General features: G+C 37.4%; 2 protein-coding genes across 9 annotated transcripts in view; one reads left to right on the top strand and one right to left on the bottom strand.

Annotated features, from left to right (window-relative positions):
* LOC307144558 (glucocorticoid receptor-like) overlaps window positions 1-3936 on the top strand; it is an 88222-nt gene extending 84286 nt beyond the window's left edge. For all 4 annotated transcript variants that reach the window (XM_079847015.1, XM_079847013.1, XM_079847016.1 and 1 more), the window contains one exon: window positions 3524-3936. In XM_079847015.1, the coding sequence (XP_079703141.1) occupies window positions 3524-3676 (153 nt within the window). In that variant the 3' untranslated portion in view covers window positions 3677-3936. The remainder of the gene's footprint in view (window positions 1-3523) is intronic.
* A 234-nt stretch (window positions 3937-4170) lies between these two features.
* The window catches only part of LOC307144557 (rho GTPase-activating protein 26-like), a 120844-nt gene continuing 97981 nt past the window's right edge, over window positions 4171-27033 (bottom strand). For 2 of the 5 annotated variants that reach the window (XM_079847008.1, XM_079847009.1), the window contains exons 21-24: window positions 16126-16161; window positions 15276-15386; window positions 8616-8707; window positions 4171-8162 (exon numbers count right to left, since the gene is read on the bottom strand). In XM_079847008.1, the coding sequence (XP_079703134.1) occupies window positions 8074-8162; window positions 8616-8707; window positions 15276-15386; window positions 16126-16161 (328 nt within the window). In that variant the 3' untranslated portion in view covers window positions 4171-8073. Of the gene's footprint in view, window positions 8163-8615; window positions 8708-15275; window positions 15387-16125; window positions 16162-27033 lie in introns of those variants that run through there. The other 3 variants (XM_079847010.1, XM_079847011.1, XM_079847012.1) reach the window with 2 other exon arrangements.

The following is a 27033-nucleotide window of genomic DNA, read 5'->3' as shown; positions in this document are numbered from 1 at the left end:
ACTCTAGGCTGCTTGTTTCTTGTTTGGTACTGTGACTTGACTTGACTTGACTCTTAGCAGGACTCGACTTGACTCGCTTGGTTTGTCTGCACTGTGACTTGAGAATTACTTGAGACTTGAACACGTGTGATTTGCTCCCACCTCTGCTTATTGCACACACTGCATTAGAGGATTAGTTCACTTCAGAATAAAAAATTCCTGATCCTTTATCCCCCTGGGGTCGGCGGTATCGCCGGCGATACCAGCTCGCTTTTTTTTTTATCAGTGTAAAAGAGACTCATAAATACTCTGTTGACTTTGATTTTCCATAGGAGTTTCATACATCAATCGATTCTGTTAAATGTGTATTATTTTTGTGTATACTCACAATAAAAACAAAGCGTTGTGCTTTTTGCCAAATAAAGAAAAATAAACACGAAGCGAGTTCTGCCTTCTCTCTGTCAGTGTAGTCCATTCTGAAACGCGTCCGAAAATGAACCATAACTCAGCGAATACTCAGTCAAACAGACATACAGACACACAGGCATGAAGCTTGAATTCTCTTCTTTTAAATGAAGTAATTTATATAAAAAAACAAATATTCTCAGTTCATGTAATCTGTAAGAAAAGAGTGAGATGTCAGTCGTTCTCATCTCATCGAATTATTTTTAATATGACTCCGCCCACGGAGAGCGCGCGCTATTCAAACGCAAATGACTGAGGCAATCCATGCAAACTTGTGAACGCCCCCGTATCAGCTCGAGAAAACACAAGTTTAATCACCCCCACATCATCCAAGATGTTCATGTCTTTCTTTCAAGGTTTTTGAGGAAAACATTCCAGGATTGTTCTCCATGTAAGGCAAGGCAAGGCAAGTTTATTTATATAGCACATTTCATACACAATGGCAATTCAAAGTGCTTTACATAGAAGAAATTAAAATAATAAAAAGAAATAAGAATAATTAAAACAGTTTAGAAAAATAAAAAATAAAATACAGTACAGTACAGATAGTCGGACGAGCAGTGGCACAGTGCTCATTCATTAAATGCACAGCTAAACAGATGTGTTTTGAGTCTGGATTTGAAAGTGACTACAGTAGGAGCACATCTGATCTCCTCTGGAAGCTGGTTCCAGCTGCGGCTGGCATAATAGCTAAAAGCAGATTCACCATGCTTAGAGTGAACCCTTGGTATTTCTAGCTGATATGATCCTGTAGTGGACTTCAATGGGGTCCAACGGTTTGAAGGTCCAAATTGCAGTTTCAGTGCAGCTTCAAAGAGCTCTACACGATCCCAGCTGAGGAATAAGAGTCTTAGCTAGCCAAACCATCGATCATTTTCTAAAAAAAACCAAACATTTATATACTTTTTAACCACAAATGCTCGTCTTGCTCTAGCTGTGATGCGCCACACTTTACGTAATCACGTTGAAAGGTCACGTGTGACATAGGCAGAAGTACCGACCTAATGTTCACAAAGCAAATGTGCAAAGACTAAGTCAAACGCCCTTTACAAAAAAATAAAAAATAAATAAAATAAAAGGTAAAACAAAGATGTCGGACGATTTTCATAGTTTTTCGCCCTAGCCTACCTTTTTGAACCGGAACACACGTGACCTTTAAATGTGATTACGTAATGCGTGGTGAATCGCTGTGCTAGTGCAAGACGAGCATTTGTGGTTAAAAAGTATATAAATGTTTATTTTTTTAAGAAAATGGCCGATGGTTTGGCTAGATAAGACCCTTTTTCCTCGGCTGGGATCGTGTAGAGCTCTTTGAAGCTGCATTGAAACTGCAATTTGGACCTCCAAACCGTTGGTTCCCATTGTCTCGTAGTCCACTATTGATACTTTGCACGTGACGTCACAAGTACTGGCTGGCGGGCAAGAACGTCGTTCTCCAGCAACGAAACCCAGTAAACTAATCAAGGGTCGCCAGTTTTACCATGCCAGATAGTTGTTGTGCAATTAGATGCACTAACCGCAGATGAGATAAGCAACCTTCACAGTAGGCTACACATCTGTGCAAATTATCATCAAAGGTAATTTCAACATTTGTTTGAATACAATGGGTGTATGATAATGTAATTAATCGTGTCTTTAAGTTACTGTAGTTTCGTCAATCAACACCTCCAGTATTCACCAGCTGGTTCGGCGAGTCAGCTGTTTGTGTTATGAATCTAAGCTAGGCTAACTGTAACGTTACGTTCACACCGCCTCCAGCGAGAGCGGCAAAATTCATTGAAAATGAATGATTTCCGGGCACTTTGACGCTCTCGCCGGTGGCGGTGTGAACGTACAGTAACAGCTGTCGTCTTTTACTAACAATTACAGAAGTGTGTGATAGGTTGTTTTGAGGTTTGCGATATCTATGATTTTCAATGAGAACCAGAGATGACCCAACAGTAGAGCTAGATTATTTACGGAGGAATTATTACTGCTCGATTATCTTTAAAAAACTTGTCTGCTTTACACAATTTAGCTACCTTGGAGTTAATCCTAGTCCATATGCAGCTAGCTCGCTAACAGACTTGATAGCTACTAGAAAGACCTGGAACTACAGGACTCAACGTTGAAAATACCCGTTTGTTGCCCGCCAGGTATCCGTGGTAGTCACGTGACTGCAAAGTATCAATATGGAGAAAAATCCTGGAATGTTTTCCACAAAACCCTTAATTTCTTTTCGAATGAAGAAAGAAAGACATGAACATTTTAGATGACGTGGGGTTGAGTAAATTATCGGGAAATTTTAATTCTGAGGTGAATAATCTTTTAAAGCCCAACCGTGTCCTTAGAGAGCTTCCTTCCTACAGAGTTTAGTTCTGGCACTGCTCAAACACACCTGTCTGCAACTTTCAGATGTTCCCGAAGATCGCTGATTCATTCAGGAACAAAACAACAGTGCTGTGATTATCTGAAATTTGAACACCACCTTACATGACTCAACCGACAAGCAATGCGCCTCCGGGGAAACTGAATGCCAAGAATACTTTAAAAAAGATTATAGTGTTTGCCTTTTTATTATTAGACAGAACTGTTCAACAAAGACAGTAAACCACAGAAGACGGTTCTCAGTGCTATCAAAATAAAAGTCCCGCTTACGACACGTAACGGCCCAACAGAAAAACTTGTCATCAGCCTTGGCGATACATCGTTCAACCACTACTTGTGAATGTATACACTTTAGTCATTATTTTTATTCTTTAGTATTTTTACACATATTATGAATTAGATGAATTAACTCGGAGGTTGTACCACATGACGTTTTACTACCTAAACAAACCAAAACATTAATAAAAATATCATATAAAATTGATTAGACTTATTGACCTTGACAGACAGTCATGAGGGTCTGCAGTTGTCCTCCCTATGCTACTATTTAATGTTTAATGCAATGTCGGTTGCACCACATGACTTGATTTGATCAAGAAGCATCAAAGAAGCAATAATAAAACATTCAAAACAACATATTTTTGTGGACACATGCTGTCCTGCGGTTGCGTTGTTTGTAAAAGCCCTACTGAAATGCTACTTCTGTCCACAGATGGTGGAGGGGCTCCTCGACTTCTGTTTCTACATGTTTGTGAATAAATCGCTGAGCGTGGAGTTTCCTGAGATGTTGGCAGAGATCATCAGCCATCAGCTACCAAAATTTAAAGACGGGAGTGTCAAGCCTCTTCTGTTCCATCAGAAATGACTGCCTTAGATCATAACAATGCCTTAACGCCACCCTTCCCTTACCAGCGCCAGTCCAACCTGCCCGATTGCCCCCAAACATCCTGAATGAATTTTCTGCTTGATTCTCAGAGGAGAGAGGTGAAGTTCGCTCTTCACAAATGTTTGTGGAGCAGGACAGAGGACAAAGCAGAGTCATGTACTCGGAGCAGACGGAATATGACTTTCAGAAAGACGTATTTTAGTGATATTTTCTCTTTTTTTGCATGTACACTGCTGAAATGTTTACAAAGGTATATCAAAAAAAGGGAAATGTGCCTTTTTTGCGCTTTGCGAATCAATTTCAGACATTTCTCAGGCTAACGCAATGACTTGGCATACACACTTTATGTCGACGACTCCCATTCGTCACGTCACGTCTGTTTTCTTGTCTTAGCCTGCCTCGATGGTTCTCTGTAGGGTGACAGCTTAACGGTCCTCTGAGGTGCTCAAAAGTATGAAGCAGCCCATGAAACATGTTTTTTTGTTTTTCAATCTCATTGAAGTTCCAAAACAAGTATGTATGCAGCACCGTGGAAATGCCATATGATAATTCAACTCAAATCAAGATCTGTTCCATTACTGGCAGCAAATACTAAGTTGTTTCTTTGTTTTTCTTTTAAATAGTTCACCCAAAAATGAAAATTCTTCCACCGTTTACTCGCCCTCGTGTTGTTCCAAACTTGAATGCCTTTCTTTACTCCATGGAACACAAAAGGAGAAATTCGAAATAATTTCCTGGTCGCGGTTTTCAATTCAGCTGCAATGAATGGTGTCTGGAGCTTTCAAGCTTCAAAAATACACTAAAGCGCCCTAAATGTATTGTTAGAGTGGCTCATATACCACTCATGTTGTGCGTTTCAGGTCTTTATTCACTGAAGATGCACCACTTCGATGAATCATTCATGAATTCATCAATTCATGAATCTTTGTCGGTTCCATTATAAAAAAATGTTCCACAGAAATAAGCAGTTAACATGAGGGTGAGAATTTTTTTGTTGTTGTTGATATTTTAAATAAGAAAAAAACTTGGAAATACATAATAGTATCTCAATTATACTAAAATAGCACTGACAAAGTGCTAAGTCTTTTTCTTTGGGTGAACTTTTTATCTAACTGAAATTTAAGCATATTACATTGACAATTGATTATTAAATTAATTTAGTTTTATGTTAATTATTAGCTCAGGTTCATGTAAAATAAATGACCATCAGCACTTGGTAAGTCCTGGAATCAGTGGATAATTCAGGGTTATTTTGTCAAATTCCTGTCCATTCTGGCCATATTCAGATTAGTATATCCCAGCATTCCCCTCCTCTCGACTTGTGGTCTGTTCATGTCTTTGTGGGAATGTTTGTGCGTTTTTTTAAGCGTCGGATTATTTGTTCACGCATTTAATTTTCTGTCATCCTTGGAAACCATTTTAATTGAAATGTTTGTGGAATATTCTCTGCATTTTCTGAATCTGGTAACCCACATGAGGCCCACAAGCTTTGACCCACTTTTTGGTAACATCAGAACAAAAGGAACATTTGTTGTTCTCGCCTGTGTGTTCGCCCGCTGTTACGTGTGTTACTCCGCTTTAGGGTGTCTGCACCGGCTAAGCTTCATTACTAGCCGAGAGGAATAATTCACTCAAAAATGAAAAATGGTTATTAGTCTGTCATTATTTATTTATCATCAACATGTTGTTCCAAACTCATGCTGTTATTTTTCTGTCTCTATGAACTGTTGTATTGAGAAGTGCCGTGTGAAGATTCTTCGAAACACACGGGGTCGGAACGCCACGAAGGTGAGTAAATAGTGACAGAATTGAAATTTTTGGGTGAAATATTTCCTTTTTTTAAGATACATGTTGCACTTGAGTATCCTGCACATTTCTGGAATTCCCATTGTTTGAGTGTATAAGACAACTGAACATTCAAAGATTGAACTAACAATGTTATTTTAAAATAACACAACTAGATTTGGTCATTTGACCAGATCCAGCCATTTATTTAGCCACTATGGCCATGTGCAGTATTAAAACTCTCATGGCGAGCAGAGGGTTAAAGGTTCATTTCCAGTAATGCAGCCGATTGTCGTCACCTGGCGTATGTCACAGAATCCCGAGTGTGTTACTGTTTGTTTAAGGCTCATTTCCAACAGCTTCATTATGACGACATCAAATCCAAATGTACGCGGTAAAAATCCCAATCACATATTTTAGCGTATTTTACGAGACTATTTTTTTACAAATTCCTCGCTAGGTTTGTGAGATGACGCATTTTCTAATTGTTTCACAATAGGCCTTGCAAAGGGAGTTTGTGAGCCATAAACCAGAGGTTGTATGAATTCCGAAAAAAGCTGAAGTGTCTAAAAAATATTTTTTTTGTTTGGTAATCATTGATCATTTTTTAAAAGTAACTAAAACGAAAAATAGAATTACACAGATACACTTTGATATACACATCATTTTACAACAAAATTTTAATACATAAAGTTGTATTGCTATCTTTTTTGTGTCAAGAACTGTATTGCAGATGTTATATGTAAATGTAAATTCTATAAATCTATAGGGAATATATGAGTAATCACTGTTTTAAAGAATGACAGCTTAAAGTTAGAAGTCAGGGGTTGCGAGTATAGCTTGTATAGTGCAACAGAGTGACCAAAGCAACAGATTTAAAAAAAATAATAATAATAAAAAAGAGAGAGAGAGAGAGAGAGAGAGAGAGAGAGAGAGAAAAAGAAATATTTAAAGCAGTTACATTTTACAGTAGCACTTACTACCCAACTCTAGTACTTTATTTTATCCTTTTCTATTTCTTTTATAAAGATTTAGGCTTTGGTCTCATACATAATGCTGTAAAATTAACTAGTAAAAAATAAATAAAAAATACATATATATATATATATATATATATATATATATATATATATATATAAATAAAGCTGTGTGTAAAAGTAATGTATCAGAGCCTGAGAATTTGCACTACCCTAATACTGGCTTGACATAGTATATTTTGTAAAAAAAAAAAAAAAAATCATGCAAATACTATCTTTAAAGGTTAAGGGCAAATCATATTTCACTGGTATATGGCTTTCATTAAAGTCTTTTTTTTTTTTTTTTTTTTTTTTTGCATTTCAGTTATATGTAAAAGTAATCCAATGTCTGTTTGTTTGAAAAATTGTTTTGTATGATTTGTGTATTACACCTCTCCTGTAGTCAATGTCGATCATTACACATATTTGATTAAATGTTGGATAAAATGTGTTCAGAGGAGTGTGTCTGTGTGTGCTAATTTGCTATTTTTCCCCATTGTATTTTGACACAAATCTACACTTGGACATGCTGGTTTATTTTCTTCTCAATCCCATGTCTGGTCCGCAAACTTCAGAAAAAAACAACAACAAAAAAGACCTGTACAATATTTCTTTTGAACCAATTGCATTCCGATTAAACCAAGCAATTTCTAACAAAAATAAAATAAAAATCGACATCAATTTGTATTTAAATGAAGATTTATTGAACAGAAAAAAATCAAAACAACTGAACCATATTTTTATTTATTCAATATTCGAAAGAATATTAAGGCTCATAAAATTGTACACGATTTTTATTTAATTTTTTTTAAATGTAAAAAGATCAATTGGGCTATCAAAAAAATTAAGTTAGTGTGCTACAATAAAAATATATATCATTCACATTTTACAAAAAAAAATTATACCTTATCAATTGTCACTTATTTACAATGTTAATACACTCCAAAAGAACACAAATCTCATCAGAGATATTGCTTAAATAAGAGTGGTTTACATGACGTTAATTCACATTAAGAAATAATTTACGCTTTTCCACTTACATGCTAAGAAAGGAGAAAAAATTTAATTCTAATTTTTTTTTTTTAATTGCTTCCTGATATACAAAAGAGTGCAATAGTTCTCCCCCCCGTAATTAACAGTTATCTCTTAGTAGTTCTAAACAAAACAGTTACGAGGACCTGAAAGACACAAAACACATTCAAAAAGCCCCAGACTGCATAGAAACAGCACACATATTACATCATGGAGAACCAGGAAGTGCTCACATATTTATATTTAAAAAAAAATAAAAAAAAATAATTCATGATAAGCCCTGTTTGAAAATCTAAGGAAGAGTTTCTTGATTGTGGCCGAAGCGGCAGCAACAATTTGGTCCCAGGGTTTTTTCCGTCTTCCCCGTTCCCTTTTTTAAACAGCTGCAGTGCACTGTGGGATATGTGGGACAATGATGCGCTAGTGAAATGCCACAGTTGCCAAAAACCCATAACATTGGACAGACACGCTCAGGCATGCTAATGTGGCTTTTCTGTCAAAGTCCAGTTCTTTTGCCTCGCCAAAGACTCCAACCAAAAGCGTCTAAACGAACTCCACGTAGTTCTCCGGGATTAACCCCGTCTTCCCATCCAAGGTTCCCTCCAGCCAGCCTGGTTCTCTTGACCGATGAACTATGAGACAAAGATGCAAAAAGAAGATTGTTTTTGGGTCGCATTGACAACTTTATCCTCTAGTTATCCTCTTATTTCCACAGGGCCAAAGGAATAAGTGTTCCAGATTCAAGTTAAGCTCTATGTGCGGCATCTGTTGCTTACCACCAAAAATCCCTGAGTTCTAATAGAAGTTAACTATCCCCCAAAAAAATAATCTGGAGAATTTTGAAGCCTCTATTGAATCTTGCAGTAGAGCACGCCTGAGGTTTCACTGAACACTAATCTAATCTACTGCTCCACGGTGTCAAATGTCAAACCGTGGAAGGTCCGATCTCTGATACCTGTTGAGGGGCAGGAGGTGGAACAAAGCAGATATATCGATTTGCTGCTCCAACGCCAACGCTCAAGGCTCAAACCTTCCTAACTAACCAAATATAGTACAGATACTGAGGTTTAAAAATGGAGACGTACCATTGTCGAATATGGTCCCTGCGATAAAGGACAGCTCCGAGTCATGTTCAGCCTTGCAGGCGTATAGTGCACGTGCTTTTCGGAGCGGAGTACTGGAAAAGAAAAGAACATTTGTTAGGGCTGTTAATGAATTCCAACATTTCAGTTGAATTAAATGCATGATATCAGTATCTGCTCAGAAAAATACATGAAGACAATTCAAAGGCATTATTAAGTTTGCAGACTTCAAGCTAAAATAGCTCCAAATGTATGCACATTTAAGGGGGCTATATATATATAAAAAATAAAGTACCATGATATTATTATGGGTTGTTCATAATGTTGACATGGCAATGTTATATTATTATTATTATTATTATTATTATTTTACATGTTTTAAAGGACCATTTTAATCTTTGAAGTACCTTGGGATGCCATGTACAGGACTGAAATGTAAAGATATTTAAAAATTTTCTTGATCACTATTACAACTCATGGAGAGATGACAACACTGAAATTTATTAAACATATACAGAAATTGTAAAAAGTTTAGAAACATTTTTTGATATATATTTTGAAAAAAAGTCTCTTATGCTCACTACGGCTGCATTTATTTAATTAAAAATACAGTAAAACCAGTAATATTATTTATTACAAATATTGGGAAACATTGTTCGAAATTAAAAGAATAGAATTTTTTTTAAATATAATTTATTATTCTGATGGCAAAACAGAATTTTCAGCATCATTACTCCAGTCTTCAGTGTCACATGATCCTTCAGAAATCATTGTAATATACTGCTTTGCTGCTCAAGAAACATGTATTATTATTGTTATTATTATCAATGTTGAAAAGAGTTGTTGCTTAACATTTTTGTGGATATGCTGATACTTTTTTCAGGATTCTTTGATGAATACAAAGTTCAATAAACAGCATTTATTTGTATTTATTAAACTGATTTATTAAATGTATTAAAGCATTTATTAAAATAAATATTTTGTATCATTATAAATGTTTGTTACTGTCACCTTTGATCAATTGAATGCATCCTTGATGAATAGAATTATTAACTTCTCTTTTTTTAATCTTACTACAGATGTTTGAATGTCACAAATTCACAAATATGTTAAGCAGCAAAAACAGTTTTCAAAATTGATGATAATTATAAAAATATTAATAAATGTTTCTTGAGTATCAAATCATATTAGAATGATTTCTGAAGGATCATGTGACACTGAAGACTGGAGTAATGATGCTGAAAATTCAGCTTTTGATCACAGGAATAAAAAAATAAAAATATTTATTAAAATTTTAAATTATTAAAATTATTTTCAAATCAAATCAGCACATTTAAAATCAACCTTGTTTGGCCAAAGTTCTGTACAGGAAGTAAGAGAGAAAAAAAAAGCCAAGAATAAAGAAAACAAAGAAACAAGAAGCAAGAAACAAAATAAAAGTTACGGTAATTAAAAGCACAGGAGAAAAGAGATTTAAATTCAGCTAATGTGGAAGCTGTTTTCACATGTAGTGGTAGGTTGTTCCACAGCTTAGGGCCGACCACTGCAAAAGCTCGATCTCCCCTGCGTTGTAAGCGAGATTGTGGAACAGACAAGAGATGTTCATCTCTTGATCTAAGTGATCTGAATGGGTTATGAGTGACAATTAAGTCAGAAAGGTATTTGGGGCTTGGTTGCTGAGAGATTTATAAACGAAAAATAACATTTTAAAATCAATTCTGTATCGGACTGGTAACCAATCCAGATAATGTAGGATTGGGGTGATGTGATCTCGTTTTGGACCATTTGGAGACGAAAGATGGAAAAGAGAGGTAACCCGACATATGAGTTACAGTAGTTGAGTCGTGTTGAAATAAAAGCGTACGTGAATATCGGTTTCAAAGCTATCCCTGTTTAAAAATGGTTTGACTTTGGCTAACCGCCGTATGTGGTAAAAACTGACGCTGACTTGTGGCATTGATTTGTTTGTTCAATTTAAGACAATTTAAGATAAAATCCTAAGTTTTTAACGTCGGAGGTAAGGTGTGGTGTGAGGGTGCCTAGATCGATAGAATTTCTGTCAGAGAGCTCATTTGGACCAAATCGGATCATTTGAGTTTTATCACCATTAAGCAACATGAAATTGTTAGTGAGCCACAGCTTGACTTCATGAAGACTACAAGTCTTGTAATCTCTTATATGCAGAGTTATCTTTGTTTTATAGGTATGCAGAGTAGGGTGTCATCCGCATAACAGTGGTACGACACACCAAATCTACTCATAATTGATCCTAGGGGTAGCATGTACAATGAGAATAGTAGGGGTGCCAGAATCGATCCCTGGGGTACCCCACAATTGAGGTGAGTCGAAGAAGATGAATGAGTGCCTAACCTAACAGAAAAACTTGTTAGATAAGAAAGACTGGAACCATTTGAGTACCGTACCTGAGATCCTAATCTAAAGTTCCAGCCGAGATAAAAGAACCCTATGATCTACGAAGTAAAAAAAAGCTTAGCTCTAGTCTAATAGCACTAAAGTCATGGTGCCGCCAGCATCTGTCGTCGTTATTAAATTGTAATAATATTTCAGAATATTACTGTGTTTACTGTATTTTTGATTAAATAAATACAGACTTGGTGAGCAGAAGAGACTTCTTTCAAAAATATAAAAAAGATTTTAATGTTTCCAAACTTTTGACAGGTACAATACTTAAAAAAAAAAAAAAAAAGATCATTAATATCTGTTAAATAAGATCATTAATATCTGTTAAATAAGAAAAGGAGCATTGTGCATAAATTAAGGGTTGCAAAAATAAGTACATCCTTGATTAAATTCAACAATTGTGTAGTATTCTAGTATGTAGTATGTCCTCCATAACTAAGTATACTTCTCTGACCCTTGGCATTGAGTGTACAAGTTTATGACAAATTGTTACATCTATTCTGTTGAACTCGTGAAGGAGTGACCTGATGTTTGATGCAGAGGACAAATTCTGAGTATGGATTACCATACTTGGCCTTCACTTCACTTCACTACTGGGATTTTCACCTTGGGAGTATGTATTGAGTCATTGTCATGTTGAAAAAGTGCCCACCAATGCAAGGAATAAGGAGAGAGTTGCATTTTGAACTACAGGTTAGGTTAGGGTTAGGTTCTAGATTTTGAGTTACATCACACAATGGTGTGTGAATTCATGACACTTTTGATTAGGCACAACTCCTCCACATTCATCCCTATATAAGAACTTTACTATCACTGAACTTCCCTGTGGAGACTGACACCACGATAATCTTTTCCAGTTCATTTATTTCTCCTCACAAGTCTGTTGCGATCAGATGTCCGTGAGAAAAAACATGAACACGCTGGAGGAGCTGCTTTATTGTAGAAAATAAAGCTACTGGATTTTAAGTCATCTATTTTATAAAGTACTATATATAAACGTAACATGACTTTACTAGAGTGCTGAATTGCAGAGCTTGTGCAAACATATCCACGTTTCTATGATCAGATTATTTTCTTATGCGTTATTAAAAAAAAAAAGCTTGATGTTTTCTCTTTTGTTGTGCATTTAATATGTTACAGAGAGGAAAGAGCACAACACATATTTACATTCATCTAACCATTGCTCTCAGCAGTGTGGGCAGTGTCAGATGTTCGTTAACTGTCTATCGCTGCTCACGTATTTCGACCTTAATTTTACCTAAAAACGAATAACGTAAAAGAACTTTGCCTTGAGTATATCGGGGCCTTAAGCAGGAGGAGGCAACAGACAGGGTCTGCAGATCTCCTACTCCTTTAAACAAGGTAATTGCAAGAAAGAATGCCATCTTAAGAGTCACAAATTTCTCTGCAGCTGACTCTAAAGGCTCAAAGGGTGCCATAGTACTACGGCCAAGTCCCAGGCCGGAACTCTTGCATAACATGCAGGCCTCAGCCGTACAGTACAATGTAGGAAATGAGACACTAATTTGTCTCTCCAAAGACTCAACTCCAACAGGTGTGGTAAACAGCAATGGCCGCCACGTACACCTTCAATGTCAAGGGTGTTAACTCCAGCACTGAACCAACCGGGCAGTTGACTGTGTCCAAATGATGCTCTCTGCACCATAAAGTGAAGAGTCATCACTTAAATGCATAAAGTTTCCTCCTGGAGGGAGCTCTAGAGTTAAGGATGGTCTCCACAACCTCGTGTGAGAGACCAGAGTTCCAAGAGTTGATCCCCCTCAGGGGCCAAACCCACAGATTCCATGTTTCCAGACTGTGGTGATAAATATTGCCTCCTACTTGAGACAGAAGATCCCTCCTGACGGGAATCTCCCATGGAGAGCCGTCCAGGAGAGACATCAGGTCCATGAACCAAACTTGGGACAGCCAGAATGGGGCTACTATTAACAGACGAACCCCGTCCTGCAAAACCACTCTAGAACTCCCGGGAGCAGATCGATTGGGGGAAATGAGTACAGACATAGCCTCAGCCAAGTCTGAAACATGCCATCCAACCCCAACAGAGCTGGATTCGCGAGAGGGAGAACCAGGGCAGACAGTGTGCCATTTCTTCTGATGAGAACAAGTTCATTTCTACCTGGCTGAACCTTTTTCTGGGTGGAGTCCTTGATTTAGGTGCCATGGGATGTAAACTGCCCTCACCGAGATCAGCTTGCCCTGGGCCCAGAGGAGGATCTGTTGCGGCAATCTGCATAGAGAGTGTGCAAACGCAGACCTTACAGGTGATTTGTGTATGAGACTACTGATGTTGCTTGAATGGACAAGGACATGGTAGCATCTGAGATCTGGGAGGAAGTATAGAAATACGGTCATCATCTCCAAGCTATTTATGTTTGATGAAAGATGAAGACCTCTCCACAGACCCTGAATTGAGCGGCCATCTAGGACCGCAACCCAGCCCATGAGGAAAGTGTCTGTCGTTAACAGCTTGGCCTAGCCTGATTTTGTCTACGGCTGTAAGTGTTGACTCGATAAGAGCAGGAGACAGATGTGCCTGCATAGTATGCATCCCACATCCCAAATCACCCCTAGAAAAGTGGTTTCCTTTTCTACAATTTGCATAACCCAATAAGACATTTGGCAGAAGTCTCCATGCTGTCGGATAGTCTACTAAGGGTATTAGCCTCTCGAGACTGACCTCTGGTAATATGCCGGGTACCCTGAAACCGGTACAGAACGACCGAAAATACTTTCCCAATACCCTCCCCAGAGGGTGATATCACCCCAGTTTCACAACATACCCGGGCAAAGACTGGGCAAGAAGCTTGCTGGAGACCGCTGCGCCCCAGGACACCAGAAGTGGGGTGGTTGGCAGACCGGTCTCCCGAGGGCACTGAGAAAAAATGGGCACACTTAACCCTGGAGTGGGCCACTTCGGAGGAGCCTGTCCTCAATACCCTGAGCCGCCTGATGTCAGGACTTCTTGCCTGAAGCCTTCCTTCGAGAGGATGACAGTCCTCAGATCTGTCTGCCTCTGGGAAGGCTTCGGCTGTGATCACCTCAACCCCCAGTCTCTCTGAAGGGAGTCTAATAAAGCGAGACTGGTTTTTTTTTTTCTTTTTTTTTTTCTTCGGGATATAGCCTACTCTGATATAGCCAACACCGGGGCCTCACTCAGTCTGAAAGAAACCACAGAACGTACTTCCGGCTGAAGTAGCAGAAGCGTTCCCATAGCATCAACATTCTTACGCAGCATTGAGTTCCCTCGAAAGGGAAACAATGCATTTCACTTCTGCACATTGCATCACTCTTCTCACAGCTCTTGTCGGCTCTGTGACACTTGCTGGCATTTCTCCAGCTCTTTTCTTAGCAAAAAATCACTCATCAACAAAATTAAAGCTTGAGGGGAAGCCATGATTGCTTCAGGGACTTTGTCACAAGTCCATTCTTTTTTAAGTCCAGTTTCTGTTTCTTTAACTATTTTCGAACGTGCTTTGGAAATCCTCTTGTACTATTGTCCTCTTTTGTGAAAAGAAATCAAAAAAATTGACAATTCTATCCCAAATGGATTCAACAGTCTATATAACACTTTTAATTGTTGAGAAACTGCTTGTATTAAAATATTTTGGTTCAACATACTCACGTTGATAAAAAATTGCTTTTAACTTGCAAAAGAAAATCTTTATTTTTTTTTATTTTGTAACTCTTAGGACGGTGTACTCATTTTTGCAACACATTGTATCCCTTTGATAATAAAATCTGATCAAGCAGATTTGCTGGAACACTTTATCTTCAAGGGACCCTAATATGTCTTCTACATAAAGAATAATTGCTGACTTTATTAACTTTCAGAGGAGGTGTACTCATTTATGTACAGTAAATACTATAGGACAAAAATGCAGTAATCATTCTGTGCAACATTATATAATAGGGATGCCCCTATATGAAAATATGGGCTGATGTTAATAATTATTTTCATGTTATAGCTAATAACCGATAAATGGTTTTTAAAATTTGATTCTGTCTTTTTCTAAATAAAAAATAAAATATAGCACTAAAAACTAATATTGTAACATAACTATTCTAATATTGTAAAATAACTAAAATAATAACAGTGGAGTTTGTGTATACGCTCAGACTTGAAGGGAAAGGTGTGAATTTTCAAAGCTGAAGCTTAACACTGACAATTAGAAAACCGCTATAGATAGTGGTCTAAGCATGCCAGAGCAGGACACACACCTGAGGGGGGAGGATTCGCTGGAGGGGCTGGAGGCCAGCTGGGGGCTGGAGGGGGCAGAGAACATCGGCCACGAGGGGGAGCGCGGTGAAGTGGGACTGGGTGAAGCTGGGCTGTGACAAACACACACACACGCATCCCAGCACCAGCGTTTATGTTACAGCTGTATAGCAGATGTTTAGAACTTTCACAAGAGACTTTAAGAGGAAGTCGGCATAAAGAAATAGACATAAACAGTAAAACATGCTTGAGAGTTTGAACTTCGGCTGTGAGTATCCCACAGCTGATTCAATTATACTGTAACAATTCAGCAAAAAATGACAATTGTGTCATCATTTACGCAACATGTCTTTCCAATGTGTGAACACAAAATATGTTTTATCTTTGTGCAACAAATGCACACAGTGAAACACCAGAAAGAACAGCCCTTTGTTACTGTATGTTTTTTATTGCATACAAATACTGTAGCAGCGTAAATATTTTGCCAAAATATCTTAATTTGTTTTTTTTTTACTGAACAAAGAAAGTCACACAGATGCTGGTTTGGTGAGTAAATGATGACTGAATTTTCATATTTAGTGGAACTGTTCCTGAGTAAAACATGCTGAGGAAAAACATTAGTGATAATTTGTTAATGTAGCATAATGAATGGGGGCTCTCTCTCTCTCTCTCTCTCTCTCTCTCTCTCTCTCTCTCTCTCTCTCTCTCTCTCTCTCTCTCTCTCTCTCTCTCTCTCTCTCTCTCTCTCTCTCTCTCTCTCTCTCTCTCTCTCTCTCTCTCTCTCTCTCTCTCTCTCTCTCAAAATTGTCAAAAAATACTTCAATGCTGGCTGCCAAAATTTGATCAACTTACCTTGTTGACATACTGCTGCGAACCTTTGGATTTTGACTGTAAATTACAGGGAAAAAAAAAGTTAAAATAATTTTTGCTATCTTAGCTTAATATGCATGAATATAAATATGCAAAAAAAAAATATATATATATTTTATTATTATTATTTTTAAGTGGTGCTATATAGCAAAAGGGCTAAAAGGGTTTCGCTCATTGCAAGGTCAGGCAAGTACTTCTGAGTTCTACTTGCTCTGCCAACATTTTCACATATTATTATTATTATTATTGCTTTTTTTTTTACTTTAAAAGTATATTTACAATATTTAAGTATATTTACTTTATCTGTATATTTATTATTTACAATATATATTTTTAATTATTTACAAATATTTATTTTATACAGTTTTCACTCTGTATTAGAAATATATATATATTATTTAAAATAAAAAATGTCCAACAATTGCAGGAAAAAAACATGATAATGGCATACATGTCAAAACAATAGTGATTGGTTTGTAATTTTAACCCATTCTTACTGCTGCTAGATGATCTCAAATCATTCTTCAAGCTTTGATTAAATCTCATATACAGTAGGGTGGTCCTTATAAAGTCCAATTTTTTTTTTGTGTGCAAAATGTTAGTGTCTTAACCTTTTAAACTGTTCCTTTTAACTTCAAAATTAGAAATATGCAAAAATGTTGACAAAAAAAATGATATTTAGAGGTAGCTCAATCCTGTGGAAGATTGCCTATGTTAAGCTGTGCGGCGTTATTGTGATATGCAAGTAATATTAAAAGTTGCTGCAAATGAAATACATTTTATTGAAATCAGAGCAACACTGACATGACAACAATGACAACAATCTCAAAAAAGCACAACGTTTTCAACAATCCCTCATTTCTGATGCTCAGCAGCCAGTGTTGACTTTTTGCAGTCTGGATAGATCCGTCGGTGATCTTCCACCACATGAAGGAGAAACTGCAGTTGTTCTTCAGAGTGTGTGAGATAGCCATTGTATTCTTGAATCAGAGCCACTCCTCTCTCGGCGTGATCATTGACTACTTTCATTGCATGGTTGCCTGTGCTCCTGATAATTTGCTTGATTCGGCCAAAGTTCCGCGTCAATTTCAAGGAACGTAATGTCATTTTTTAAACCAAAAAATGTGTTCTAAACTCAAACAATAACCAAGGTGATCATCAATAGAAAAATGTATTGGAAAGGTAAATCTGCTAAACCGGGTCATGGATAGATTCATTTGGATTTAGTTTCTACAATAAGTAAACTGAGATATGTATCTAAAATACATATTTAGGAATATATGGTGCATTAGATGCTTTTATGGAGATTTTTTTGGATTTTTACTAGCCAGGTACAATACCAAATCAAATGATCTGTTTTTACGAAAATCATCAAAATCTCAGAAAGTTTAAAGCTATTGAGCTACCAGTAATTATTATGTTACTGCCATAAAAATTGGCATGCTGTATTTTCTTATATAAAGGAACAATTTGAAGGGTTAAGAGCATGACAATTGGATACTTAAAAAATAAGGACCACCCTAATATACAGTATGTTATTCAGTTAGATCATGTTGCATAGCTGACAAGTTTAATAACAATCAAAAGTAGTTTAAGTGTAATGTTCATGATCAAAATCTGTAAGATATAGCAGTTCCATCAACTGGCCTGAAACTCTCTCCCACTGGCCTCGGGCCTCGGGCCTTCCTAAATATTGAGGAGCCATTCTGACCTCCAACAGTGGCTCAACCAACAGCATGAGTTTGGGACGGAACTATCTGTTTGTCCAACCAATGTAAGATGAGAAACCTGCATGACCTAAAACATTCATTATTTTTCCAGTTCCGTTTGGTGACATTAGTGGCACAGAAACCACACAATTCACCTTTGAGCAGAGGGAAACCGGCTGTATGGACTGTTCTTACACGTCGGAAACATTCGGCACGACAGAAGCAACCTTTTTTATCCTCCATTGTAAACATTTATGGACATACAGTCTCACTTTAACTACAATGTGATAACATTTAATTGATTAATTGAAACATTTGATACAATGCACATATTGTGTGCATACATGTTCTATGCATTGTACTTATCTTTAAAAAATGTAATTACAACTGTAATTTATTTCATTATCTGTTGACCCTTCCTTTAACCCACCCTTAAACATAACCATAGCACCAAACCTGTCCCTGACCTTACCCGTACCCATCTCAATGGCAGCATCATGAACACAAGAAGTGCATTGTACCTAACATTACATTACATAGTAGTTAAAGACACCTAATATAAAGTTAGACTTATAATTGAGCACATCAGACAATGATGTTAAGCTATCATGGGTGGTTGCTACTAAGTAGTTGATACATTGTTGCTGCAGAATGAATCCTCTGTTGCTAATTCAATCACATATATGTCCATGTGTCCAAAACAATCCACGGTAAAATACAATCTCAAGTGATACATAAGTTAGTGGATATCATCATAATCAGTTTTTTATTTGCAGGGGAGCATATAAAGCTGCTTATTGGACAATGTGGAATTTGTAGCCTAGCATCCATCGCACTCATCACTAAACTGATGAGCGTCTACTCACAGTAGATAGTGGGGTTGTCATGGGAACAGTGTGACCTCAAGTGGCGAGTTAACTTTAATAATCTAAATGTCCATACATTAGCAGTGTTAATGGACTCTCACTCAGTGAAAATACATTATGCTGTCACATTTAGTCCCTACCATTCTGTATTACATGTTTAAACAATGGAAAGTTCCGGTGCTCATTGGTCAATAGAGTGTTTTAACCATGTTAAAACGTGATATTCCGCTACAACGCTAACTATCTCTTTATCTAGCTACTTTTTGTATCACTGTGCAGAACCTATGAAGCCTTAAAACTTTCAGAGGACTATATTCTCCAGCAGAAGGATGAAACCAAAGGAATTTGCTTTAAAAAAAGAAGAAAAAAAAAGAAGAAAATGTGTTTTATGTTGGCATGGGCATTTCCTTTCAAATAATTAATATTTAAATAAATATTAGTGGATCCATTTTTAGTGACATGACAGTTCAAAACAACAGCGTTTATTTGAAATAGAAATACATATTTTGTAACACTGTAAATGTCTTTACTGTCACTTTCGATCAATTTAATGCATCCTTGCTAATGAAGTTGCCAAAGATGAAATTGGTCATTATCTCAGAAACTACTTCTACGTATTGACATGAAATGTATTGTTAATGACACATACCTATCGTTGGAACATTGATCTGTAAGTACCATGCGAATCTGGTGACATCGCCGGATGTTATAAAGTAATAAAAATGTAAATCATGATAAATCTAATCATCTCTCTACTGAGAATGATCCAACAAATCTGCTCAACATGACAAAGTGTGTTTGGCCCACTGCCAGAAGCTATATTATAAGAGGCACTGGCACATACTGTATATACACACAGCTGATTCACCTAGTTATCTCGACAGTGTTCTGCATCTCTCTGCCACCCCAACTCCTCACTCACGGCTGGGAAATGGGGGAGTACTCTGGGTTTGGGCTAAATTCCGAGCTCAGAGCCTAATCCCGTCGGACAGCATGCCAAATATGCCTATTTTACTCTTTTACTCTATTCGATTGTAAGTTGTGAACTCATGAAACGACTTCCACAGGTAATCGGACATCATTTTCTTTATAATTGATATACTTATTTATTTTTAAAGATGTATTCTTGCCGTTTTTGCCTTTTTATTATGACAAGAAGTGAAGTGGGAGAGAGAAAGGGGGAGGACAGGATCAGGAAAGGTCCATGAGCCAGAACTCGAACTCGGGTCACCCGAGGTGCCCAACAAGGCTATCGGTGCCGACGATCGGACATTATTTTCAACTTGACCGCAATGTTTTATTCTCCATCATTCAATGCATTTTGCCTGTACATGAATGAACGTTTATATTATGTCATCGCCGATTAAAATCTCAAAAAATCTAAATATTTATTGCATTTAAGAGAAGGCCAACAGCCATTTTAGGATTGTTTGTGATTTGGTCTTAGTGACTTAGGAGTTATCTTGACTACCCCTACGTTTTCACATATTTAGGAGCTCCTTTTAGCCTTAAGATGTTTTGTGAATATGGCCCCAGATGTGTTTCGACTATGTTCACACTGCAGGCAAAAGTGGTCCAATTTTTTTGCTCATATGTGACTCAAATCTGATTTTGAAATTTTTTTTTTTTCAAATCAAACCACATGTAATCTATACTTTTTTATTCTGATTTGGGCCACTTCCATATTTGGTCCTAAACCCGATACAGGTCAGATGTAGGGTTGGGTACCAAACTCTGTACTTTTAATGGCACCGACGGAATTACGTCGGTACTACCGAGTACCGATTCAAATGAAATCAATCAGTGCCAAATTCAGGTACCCGAGAACGCATCTGGGCACGAGAGTAAGACTATTTAAATACGAATCCTGCATGTCACGCGTTATATCATGCGTGTCTCTGTGTGAATGAGTGGCGCAGATGCGTGGTTTCATTTACCACACACACACTGAAGCACGCTCGCTGTGTTTTTCAGCCTCTGCAGTCTCACTACATGAGAACATGAATGCATTTCCAGAGCCGCTCTGAGAGTCACTGAAGTTCATCAGCATTTTACAGTTTCATTTAAGAAAAACTATCGTTATATCATTAACACACGGAAACTCAAAGCCACAACCCATAAAAATAATAGTTCGGTTTAACTTGATAATATATTACTGTTGTACAGTAGAATTTAGATAGCTCAATTTAATAATAATACTAACACTAATAATAATAAATTATCAAAAATGTATTATTTAAGGAATAATCACACTTTTTCTTCTATGTTGTAATTTTAACCGTATAAAGCTCAGTTATGCCGCATGTTGTTTGACAAAAAAGTTTAATTTCATATAAAAGATCAATTAAATTTATGTTTTATGTCTTCATTTGATTACTAGAAAATTCACAACACAGAATGTGTGGAAAACAAAACATTTAATAGAAATTGAACATATCATTTTCTTTTTTTTCGTTACTAAAATGGTTGTTTTTATTAATATTCAAGCATCACAGACAATGGCAACCTTTGGGTTTGGATACCATTGGGTACCGGCACTGAATTTCAGGTACCGGTACCGTTAAAATGTGAACGGTACCCAACCCTAGTCAGATGTTTTGCAATCGAGTTCCTGGAGCAGGGCTTTAACCTTGATCTTAACACACCTGATCCAGCTAATAAAGTCTGTAAGGCCTGCCCAATCGGTCCAACGAGTTTCCGATAAGCGGGTGAAGGTTTCTGCGTGTTACTGTCTTTTCAGCAAATTCCAATTAAACTTTTATCTGACTCCATTTTATCACGACCTCGAATTTAGGTTGGAATGCCAATTGGCTATTGGTCATTTATATAATAGTTTATCTACACATTTGAATATTCTATTTAACTCTTTACTCTTATTGTACATGTTCATTCAGGTGCCAAAGTCGCACAGGGTTCTCGCACCGGCCGTTCACTTGTATGTGGGCCCACGATCACAAACTCGTCAGTCTGATCGATAACCAGAGGTTATGCCTAAAGCAATTTAACAATGCACACTTGCTATTGTTAAAAGGTACCCATTTAGCCCCCTACAGTCGCCTATATGACAACTTAAAGCCCAAACAATAATCAGAGGTTATGGCTAGTACATTACCAATGCTTGCTATTATTACCTCAATAGTATTTTTATCTAGCCCCTATAATGCAATTGCATAACAACTTATTTAAAGTCAAGCAGTTTGTCAGAAATCTAGAATCCCACCTGATGTGCCCCATGCTCCATCTAACCTGAGATCTATGCACTTAACCCTGGACACAGCTTTGCGGTAACAATGGATGCAACGTAATCTACTAAAGTTACAAATTTCAGAATAAGTCAGAATAAAATCAAATGAAACAATTTTTTATTAGTCAGGTAAATGTATCATGCCAATTACAGAATCAGTTCAAAGATGATCAATACATAACATCAAATGCTCTGAGGTAAAGAGTAAAAGATGCATACCTGACTCAGGAAAATAGGATACATAATGCTGGGTGTCTGAAAGACATTCAGCATCACGGGCTGATCTCATTACAAACCACCCTGAGCCTCTTGAGACATTTCTCCATATATTCAGACCACGACAGAAACCTAAACATGTGCTAACAATGGGAATTTGCATTAATCACAGTTTCCAGAGTTTACACCTTTTGAGAGCAGGATGCCATTTGCATGAGAGACCCACCCTCCTCTGTAAGCAAGATATCTCTAAACTCTTAAAAACTGGGATGGGTAATGAGTCGTCTGTAAGGGTGAGGTGTGAACTGCTTGGTGTGGTGCGTCTCAGATGGGGATGGTCATTTCGCAAGAGAAAGTTCAAATGTTAATTTCCAGAAACGTGCTTTGTCTTCTCGGGGAGTGGTCGTTCCTCAACCAGGAATTTTCGAATTTCTCAAGTCTTACAAGTCCTTCCCAGGCTTATTAAAAAAACACAGGTATGTGTGTTGGAGCAGAGTTAGAACAAACTCTGAAGGACTGTGGCCCTCCAGGAGCTGAGTTTGACGCCACTGTTGTAGATAATTGCATACACTTGGCCTTTGCATTCAAGGCGCCACTTTCATTTTCTAGAATGTGACATTGGCTTCCTCGGCCAACGTAATTCAACTGATAACACCTTTTCTCAAGTAGTTCATCAATCTCAGGCCACCATTGATTTACAGCCTGCCGGGTGCTCTGGGGACTTTGAGATGGGTATATCAGCACACAGCCACAATTAATATATATGTCTATATATAGATGACAGCATTCATCTCAATCTTGTGGCTTTGGACCACTGATCCTCACAGCTGATATACTGTATAGGCCTTTACCACCGATCACGAGCGCACACACATCTCCTGTGTTATGGGGACTTACCAAAAACATAATGATTTTTATACTGTACAAACTGTATATAATATCCCCTAACCCAGTGGTTCACAAACTAGGGTATGCGTACCCCTTGGGTGTTCTTGAGGTGACAGAGGGGGTGCGCAAACAAAATGCTGAGTTTTGCCGTACATTTAATTCTACCCCACCTTAAAATAACATTAAAACAGAGCATGTATTTCTAACTGGCAAAATTCCACCTCTAGTGTAAAAACAGGAAAATGGTAGTGCAGTAAAAGTTTAAATACATGACATACAATCAAATTACCTCATCTTTTGTGGTCAAAACAAAAGAAGAGTGCATATGATAGGTTGCATGCAGAGTAGGGGTTGAACAACTTCAGATAAAATAAATAAATAAATAAATAAATAAATAAATAAACGTATGTCTTTTAATGACTTTTAAAGTCAACTCGACGTCAACTAGTCACTGATGACGTCATTAACGAACAAATAGGCCTGAACCTTGAGCTGAACCTTTGAGCAGCCAGATATAATCAAACATATATTGTGGAGCGCAGAGTATGCAGTTATTTGTCATTTCAACTGTTGGAACTTCAAAAACTTCAAAGATTTCTTATCCTGTTGCGCCCCCTATAGGCCATGATCAGCGACTAGTCGACGTCAAGCTTAAAGCGTCATGGCAGAGCATTAAAGTCGACTAGTCTGTGCAACTCCTAATGCAGAGTCTGCTGCCTTAGCAAATCACCCTACATTACAACCATTCTTGACTATGTATCTTTGTAAAAGTGGAGTTTCAGCTCTTACTAGCATAAAGAACAAATATAGATCTGCCAATGAGCTTGCGTGCTTAACTTTCAAATACATGGGTAGCATTTGCCTTAGCAATGCAGTGTGCTTTCAGAAACCTTCCCCAGCTCCACCTGTATAGATCTGCTACAGGTAATTCATGTACTTGTCATGTAATTCAGGTAAAAATCTGCAACTTTCAACAAATTAGCAGAGACAATGATTCAATGACCCATTCATAAATACAGCCACTTGCTTCATTACTGAATGAATGATTCAATGACGCACTCATTAAGACAGTGACTTACTGCCACCTACTGGTGGTTTTAGTTTAATATTTAAAAGTATCACTTTGTTTTTATCACAATTTCACATTTCTCTATTTATTATTTTTTATTTAAAATATCTCATAACATTATTTATGCCATTGTAACCACATTAATGCCACCTCTGAGCAGCATTAAACAGTGTGGAAATACATCTAGATGCAGCTTATGCCACTGCAGTGCAAAGATGGCTTTTGTTGATACTGATTTAATTAGATTGAAATGATTGATTTTGTTTAATTTTTTTTATTACATCAATTAAATGAATGGAACTGTAAGAATTTGACATAAAACATGACACATATATTTAATAGGGTTACAAAAACGTTGCCTTTATATAGGTAAAAAATGCACCTGAAAAACAGTTTAAGGGGGCAAATATTGTCTCTTAATGGAAATCTGCAGTCTAAGTGAAAGAGAAGGGGTACGCAGAAGGATGGGAAATGCCTCAGGGGGTACTCCACTCTAAAAAGTTTGGGAACCACTGCCCTAAACCCACTACAGTAAACCTTCTGCATTTTCATAATTATAATAATAATAATAATAATAATAATAATAATTCAGTATTATTTATAAGCTTCATTTCATCATATGGATGAAAAATATCCACACAAGATAAATTATTTCTGGTATTACTATCCTTGAGGGGTTGGTTTCTCCATTCAACGTAGGAAATACCTGAACCAGACAGCAGTGCTGTGACTATTAATCTCATGATATCATGGACGCTTATCTGGATTAACCTTCAATGACTACAAAACAAACAGATTTCCATGTTACAAAAGCAGGACTTTTCCTCCTAAATCCATGAAAATATTTAAATGTCATACTGTCATCATCCTATTTTGCTCAGTGTCTCTGGATTGCACAGCAGTAAGTCATAATTTTATTTTATTTTAATCTAATAATCTAAAGTTGGTTAAGTTAGTTAACCTTCAATCTGTTCCTCTAAAACAGTTGAGTTATAAAAACAATGGGAACAACTATATAAACTATCTATCCTATTAATACTTCTGAAAATGAGAATTCAAAGTGTTTAAATCTGTTTTTGTATAATATAAATTTGTGTTTGTTTCATACAGTGTACTATTTACTATAGTGTTCATATTAATATACTATTTATTACAAACAGGTCACTTCAACGTCTCATCAGCATTTTTTTTATAACAACAACAATAAAATTGTAAAAAGCATATTTTGTGTGGATTTTGTTACTACTGTTTTTTGGCCATTATTTTTATTAGTCACCTTGTTTTCAGGTCATCTGTCAACAAATCTGCAGTAACAACTCGATCTTACTGGAAACAGTTATATGTCACTGGGGCGGAAACGTATGAATGAGATTCTACGAATTCATATGAATAAGTCACCCATTTTCCCCCCAAAAAAGTTATGAATCGTCATGACATTTTGATGGCAGTACATTATTAGTCTGTACATTTCAACCAGTTTGACTCATTTAGGCCAATTTGTGTACCGGCAGCTACGATGATAGAAAGGCATTACATCATTGACAGGGTAATCAGCATTCAATCACATAACTTTTTTTTACCTACATTTTGCAGTTACTCTTCTCACATTCACGCCATGCTTCAGGAGCTCAGTGAGAACACAGTGAGCTCAAGGGAGTCACGAGAGTTGCTGCCTCCCCCTGAAACATTATTGTTAGTGTTGCTGAATAGAAATTATTTTAAACACACACTATTTGATCTAATATTTTGTAACATGTCTTTGGTGTCTTTTTTCTGTCTTACACACTTATTTGAAAAAGCATCACCTCAGATGCCTCTACGGACAAAACGTTCCTGCTATCCACATAACTGATCTCATAATGAAACTTCTTATCAGTGAGGGATGTACAATGCTATCACTCACTTGTTGCAACTGGCTTTATTATTTTCCTATCAAACTGAGTCATAGTGAAATATCAAAAAAAAAAAAAAAAAGCATTAGCACTTGCTAATGCCGAATGCCCAGAATTCACACATTAGATAAATAAAATCTAAATTATACATGCTTATTAATTATGCATTCACATTTGATACTCAGTTCCCTTTCATAGTCATTCCGAGTTACGTCGGATGACGACGAATGGGGTTTCGCTTAGAAAGCCTATCACCTTCGAGTATATAAAACGAGCCAATGGCAATGAAATACCATGGGTCTGCGGAATTTGCATAGCGTAACTCCGCCCCACCCTGGGGGTATATAAGGAAGTGCGCTGGCAACATGCAGATATGTTTTCGCTTCGGAGCCAAGTTGATGTACTTCACTCCACAGCCAATCCTGAGATTCATCTCTCTTTCTCTTCGAGATGAGCCTCTCTCCAAGTGTTGGTGTGACAGCGAGTTCCAGCGAGTGCACATTCCCTGCTTATCTGTGCAGTGATTTGCCAGTGTTTGTGTGTTCTCTCCCTGGTCGCTTCAACATTTGCGGAGAAATCTCCTTTCTAAAAGAGCTTGCACGCGGCACGTCTTTTTAAAGATGCCTAGCCCGTGCACTTCTGGTTGCGGTCTATTCATTTCTGACTCTGATGGGCACAATCGCTGTCTTGTGTGTCTGGGTATTGAGCACGCTAAGGCAGTGTTTGTGGATGAGTCATGTTCCCACTGCGGGAACATGCCCATCGCACGGTTGCGGTTCATGGTAGAGTCCCCTCATCCGCACCCTGATCTACGAGCTCCACGAGAGCTGGTACTTCGGCTGGCGGCCAGGGTGACCTGAGGGTTACGGTGTGGAACAAAGCGCCGACTATTCCACGCTCCACACCTCCCTCTAGCACTGTGCAACCCGTGAGTGTTCCGAATGAGCCTGCTGTACAGTCCTCTGACTTGCCGCGGGTCTCATTCGGCGCTCCAGAGGAAGATGTG

This window comes from Squalius cephalus, assembly GCF_949319135.1.
Source record: "Squalius cephalus genome assembly, chromosome: 17".
In the NCBI taxonomy this organism is placed as follows: Eukaryota; Metazoa; Chordata; class Actinopteri; order Cypriniformes; family Leuciscidae; genus Squalius; species Squalius cephalus.
Note: the sequence above shows the minus strand (reverse complement) of the source record. Positions and strands in the feature narration are given on the sequence as shown.